The 6,000-nt window shown below is 39.4% G+C and overlaps 1 protein-coding gene across 1 annotated transcript in view; it reads left to right on the top strand.

The window, feature by feature from the left end:
* Positions 1–1,965: 1,965 nt before the first annotated feature.
* The window catches only part of LOC148025727 (putative pentatricopeptide repeat-containing protein At3g23330), a 51,381-nt gene continuing 47,346 nt past the window's right edge, over positions 1,966–6,000 (top strand). The window contains exons 1-3 of the mRNA XM_087692012.1: positions 1,966–2,763; positions 2,872–2,928; positions 2,989–3,237. Of these exons, the coding sequence (XP_087548138.1) occupies positions 1,966–2,763; positions 2,872–2,928; positions 2,989–3,237 (1,104 nt within the window). The remainder of the gene's footprint in view (positions 2,764–2,871; positions 2,929–2,988; positions 3,238–6,000) is intronic.

The raw sequence follows: 6,000 nt of genomic DNA, 5'->3' as shown, positions 1-6,000 counted from the left end.
ATTCAAGTTGTCATCAATGAATAGCTGGGTAAGCTAAAGTCCATTGATTAGTTCTCTCATTTTGTAGTCGATTACTTTGAGTAAAAGGTCAATTGTAATGGGGGCATCCTTGCCTCACACTGAGCTCTACAATGAGAACGGGGGAGAGATGTAACCATCTATACCTTATAGCATGGGTGAACAAGGTGGTGACCATATTTTCAAGAGTGATAGCACAAGCCCAGCTTTATCCCTACTATAATTAGGAAATCCCATTTTACCCTTTGATATGCATTGTCTAGATCCATATTAATGATGATGAAATGCCACTGATCTCTAGAGCATGTTCCATAGCCACGAATAGATTTAGGATGGCAACATAGGTTTTCCTTCCATAGAGAAAGGCATACCGATCCTTATATAGTATCCTGGGGAGCAAGTGATTGAATCCCAGTATTAGTGGCTTGGAAAATCTAATTCACCCCTCACTTGCATAACTTGGTGTTCCCCTCTCTTCATGCATTCATTGGAAAACATGCACAAATCTTTAGCACATACCTCCCATAGTGTTGAGTAGCCTTCCATAGAAATATTAGGCATTGAGAATTCCCTTTCTTGATCATGTTGACTACATATCTTAGCTCATCTTTAGAAAAGGGCCTTGCAAAAACTAGTGCCGACTCTTGGAAACCACATTGGCTACATGCCCCCAAAACTCCTGCACCTACCTTTCATAGTTCATTGCTGAAGTTAGCTTTTGGCTTGCAATATTGGATAGATGAGCAACGAAGACCTTATTAATGGACACATCATCAACATGTTGAGTGCCTTCCTTATCCATAATGATTGCAATCATTTCCTTCCTTTACTTAGTCTAAACAACTTGTGGGGTTTGGGGGATCCCTATCAACAACCAACCGTGACCCTTTAACATGGACCTTGATAGACTTTGCTTTATGTTTTCCCTAGTCGGAATGAAACCTTTAGTACCTTGTAAGAACCATTTAAGAGTGTTATCTTTAGGATACAAAGCAATAGGAACAAACAAACATCCTTTACATTTGATGGCACTACCTAAGGTACCTCTCGAAACCAACCTTTGTTCCACCATGGCTCTTTGCCAAAAGAATGATAGCTTTAAGGCCTTCTTGAATTCTATAGAAAGGGTTAGATATCCACTTACATGTTGCATTGCATGTCCATTCCACCTTGAAAGTTAGTTGGATGGGACAATGATCAAAATCCAGATATTCTCCAAGTACTCTGACTGAGCATGACCCACGATCCTCCTTGATTGGCAATATGCTCTGTCCAGCTTGCTGCCTTCCATGACGCATCCTTGTGCCAATCATGCCAAGTGAAGGGCATGGCATCATTAGTGTTAGCAACTAAATATTTACATTGTAATTTCGAACTAATTTTGCTATTACCTTAAAAGCGACTTTGGCTTAATAAGAGGCACTCATGTGCCAGTGTGTAATTTGTTCACTTCTCGACGGCAGGTGAGAGGAGCAACGCAGACGGGCCTGCCATCGTCGAGGATTTGATCCACACCTTGCTCAACTGCAGGCACAAGAAAGATCCTCATCGTGCCAGACGCCTGCTTTCCTTCTTGCTTGACTGCCATGTGGTATTGGGCAACCATGTCGTCCCTATGCTCATGGACTGCGGGTGCTTGCCCGACGCCCATTGCATCTCCGACCGCTTGCTGCACCGCAATGAGCATTCGTGGACAAAGCTCATATCCGGCTATGTCGGTTCCTGTGAACCGCATTACGCCTTTGAGCTCTTTCACAGGATGCAGTATGAGGATTGTGTACAGACTAATGTGTATACTTACCTGGTCCTGATCAATGCTTGCTCTAGCTGAAAGATACTGACAGAGGTAGAGAATTGCACACTGGCATCACCATCAGGGGATTTGAAAAATACTTTTTTATGGACATATCCAGTGATGGGTGACACACTAGTGGATATGTATGGCAAATGTGGATCTCTTGCCGAAGCTCGGCAGACAGGCCACCAGATCCGAATGTGGTGTCATGGAATGTCCTGATGTCTGGTTATGCAGATCATGGCCTTCATCAGGAAGGTAGACAGTGTCTGCGGCAAATGCTCATTCAAGGCATATCTCCCAATCTTGTAACATATATTTGCAGCTTGAAAGCATATGGCACTGGAAAAACTCTAGAAATAGGAAGAGAAACACATACTGAAATTGTCAAAAGGGGTTTGGAACGTGACCCTTACATTGGCAACACAGTACTCGATATGTATGTAAAATGCAGCTCCTATACAGAAGCAAACATAGTGTTTGACAGGCTACCTGTCCAAGATGCAGTCTCGTGGGCAGCCTTGATTTCAGGATATGCCGAACATGGTCTTGACAGGGAAGTGCTGGAGTGTTTCAAACATATGCAGCTCCAGGGTGTAAATTCTAGTTCTGCTACATATGTTCTCTGCTTGAAAGCTTGTAGTGCTGTAGGAGCACTAGTGATAGGTAGAGAAATACATGCTAATATCAGGGAGATGGGATTGGAAACGGATTCCTTTGTACTCAGTGTTTTAATAGATATGTATGGTAAATGTGGCTCCATTTCAGGATGGGAGGTTTTTGACCGGTTTCTTTCTCAAGATAGTGTATCCTGGACAGCGATGATAAAGGCTATTGGTGAAAACCACAAAATTGACATGGCTATCCAGTGTTTTGAAGACATGCAACAACAAGGTGTGAAGCCAGATGCTATCATGTTCACATGTCTTTGGTTGCATGTAGCCATGCCAGTTTGGTGGCTAAGGCACAAGAATACTTCAAGCTGATGACAGAAGTACATGGTATTGAACGAATATTGGATCGTCACTCCTGTATGATTGATCTTTTTGCATGGTCAGGACACATTTCTGAGGCAGAGAAGTACACTTCAGTCTTGCAATGTCCCCCCATCTAAGGTAAGTTTAATCCCCTTGCTCAGTGCCTGTAAAATCTATGGGAAAGTGGAGTTAGGACAGAGATGTTTTCAGCAGCTTGTGGAGGTGAACCAAGATGATGCTGCTTCTTACTTGCTCATGGCAGACATTTATGCAAGTGCTGGAAAATGGGAGGATGCCAATTCAGTAGAGGAGGAGAAGAAAATTTCAGGGGCAAAGAAAAAGTTTGCTAATGCACTGATTGAGGCGAGTGAAACACTACGTGAATTTGGTGTGGGTCTTACTGAGGATGTGGCAGAAGCTGTAGAAGTTCTCAGTTTATGTATTAGGGTAGAGGGTTATGTACCTAATTTGATTCTGTACATGAGACATACATGTAAAGAGGAGAGAGAACTATCTCATCAATCTGTACATTAAGTAGGCCTTCAGGCCAACATTACACTTTGAAGACCAGAAGCTTATGGAACACTTGCATGTTAAGCCCACTTTAATGCACCTATGTGCAGTTAAAAGGCTTGTGTTCAACAATAGGCCCACAGGACCAAAAGCTTGTGGAAGGCTTCAATTAGCCACATAAATGTACTTGTATACTGGAATAGCAGGTATGGTATTAGCATGAGGTGCATCAATATTGTGCAATTTGATAGTGATTCATATACAAACAATCTGGGAGACCAAAAGCTTGCGGAGAACTTCAATTAGCCCAGATTAGTGTACTCATATGCTTGAGTACTGGGCACGTTATTATGTGTAAACAATCCTGTGGTTTGTGCAAACGAAAGCTGTACACTCACTGAGTGAAAGAGAGTATGATAGAATATATAGATAGGGGCAAAAATTAAAATGTAATACACATGATATTGGGATTGAACTGAATGTAAGGCTTGAGTGCACACGTAATCTTGGAACTAAAGTGGATGAGAATGCCACAAAGTATCCAAGCCTCAGGATAGCTACTGTTAAGAAGACATATAGGTCATAGTAGGAAATGTTGCACTTATATATTGGTTGGCAAGAATTAAAAATTTCCAAGAGGGCTCAAGAGATTAGGGTTGGTTTCAGACTTGTTTGCCCAAGAGGAGTTGAGATGGCAAGCTCAACACGTGCGGACATTGATGATGGACCGCTTGGCTAGATGGGTCCGCATGTCTATACTTAGCATGTTGATGGTCATTATGATACTCACATGGCCATTGACTTATCACTTATTATATTTAGTTTGATATACCTACTTACAACTGGCAAAGATATAGCGCCAGTCGATTAGTGTAGTGTATTATGCACTCTTTGACTTAGTAAGCCACTTTTTTTAATGCTGTATCTTATCCACACTTCATGTATATTGTAGTGTGTGGAGAAAGATGAAGAAATCAGCAATAAAACGTTTTTGGTTTCTATATTTTTTATTGTGTTTTTGAGTGAGCTTCCACTTGTGTATACAATGTGTGTTTGGTATAGTAGCTCAAGCAAGTATCCCTACCACGTGATTCTTGATATGGTATTAGAGCCGCACCACAGAGAGACTGATTTTGAAGATTGAAGTGAAGGAAAAGAAGCAATGTTCGAGTAAGCAAGCAATGAGTAAGAAGCTCTCTCATTCTTTCACTCTTTCTCTTGGATAGTGCTTGTAGAGGCATCGGAAGTAGGATAGATTGAAAATCCCAAATTGCAGTGAGATTTAATATGCGAGCAGAGTAATGTATATTCTGCAAGTAAGCTCTTACCGTAGTTTTCTTAGGTATTTGAGATTGTTTCAAGCTCTGTTTTAGAGCCGCAAGGTTGCAGACGACAATTTTAAGGTACATTGTGATTTCGACTGTATTGATCGAACGTGGATGCACATGTTAGATTTCGAATTTATAGTGTTTGAGGTGTTTGTCAGGAAGCAAACATATGATTTATATACAAACATGTTGCAAATTATATGTATTATCAAGCAATTAGTGAAAAAGGTTGCTTGGTGTATTGCTGTGCACTTGTGAAAGGTTGCAGAAGACTAGGTTGCTGTGTTGTATTTTTATTTGTGATAATGATAGAGAATAATGGAAATCTCATTATTAAGAAGCTAGCAAGAATAACTACCATTCGTAGAAGTTTCGTGTGACGAATTTTCTCATTGGAAATGATCTTTATAAGCTTGTTTCAGGTGAAGAAAATGAGCCAAAGTTGGGCATTTTTTCAACTATAGATGAATTTAAGGCATGAAAGAATGGAATGTAAAAGATAAAAAAATGATGTACTGGCTATTTGTAATCATTGATAATATTATGTTGGGATATATTAAAAATGTAGAAACTTTACATGCAGCTTGGATAAATTTTAAGAACGTGTTTTTAGTAAATACAAAGGTACGAAAGATTCAACTTAAGCAAGAGTTGAATACCTTGAAGAAAGAAAAAATATTTGTTAATGAGCATTTTGAAGGTGAGGAGTATTGTAGATGCTTTAGCAACGATTGATACTATGCTTGATGATGATTTAGTTTCATTTACTTTGAGTGGCTTTAACAATGAGAATGTATGAAAACAATTTGTTACTTCAGTATACTTATGTAAGCCATTTTTAGATTTCGATGAGCTGGTCTCATGATTATCGAAGAGATTAATATGGAGGGTGATTCGTATGAAAGAAATGTTGAATAAATCCAAGTATTTTACTCAAGTTCAACAAGAAGACGCAATAGATTCTATTCGAGAGAATGTAGTATGGAACATACTAGCGATAACTAGCAAAACAAGTTCAATTAATAATTTTGTGAAATACAAGTTTTAGGAGGTCAATGAAACTTTAGAGACAGGGGGAGCTCTAGAGGAAGATGTGAATGATAGAATAGAGGTTTTAAAAATTTTACTATTGTTTGTCATTATTGTGGTAAAACAAGTCATATTGTAGTCCATTGTTATGCTAAGAAGGATGCTATACGCGGTGGTAAAGTGTAGCAAGGAAACTATGCATCATTTTCACGACATAATGAAGATAAAAATGAGTGTTTGTTTGTTATGTAACATATGATGAATGTAGTTACAAGAAAAGAGGCACATAATAATGTATGGTATGTCAATTCAAGTGCATCTAATTATATGCTCAGTCATG

Source organism: Lygodium microphyllum, chromosome 14, assembly GCF_053477565.2.
Source record: "Lygodium microphyllum isolate KBCC chromosome 14, Lygodium_microphyllum_v1.1.10, whole genome shotgun sequence".
NCBI classification, from domain to species: Eukaryota; Viridiplantae; Streptophyta; class Polypodiopsida; order Schizaeales; family Lygodiaceae; genus Lygodium; species Lygodium microphyllum.
The sequence above is the reverse complement of the archived record's forward strand: the minus strand, read 5'-3'. Positions and strand labels throughout refer to the sequence as shown.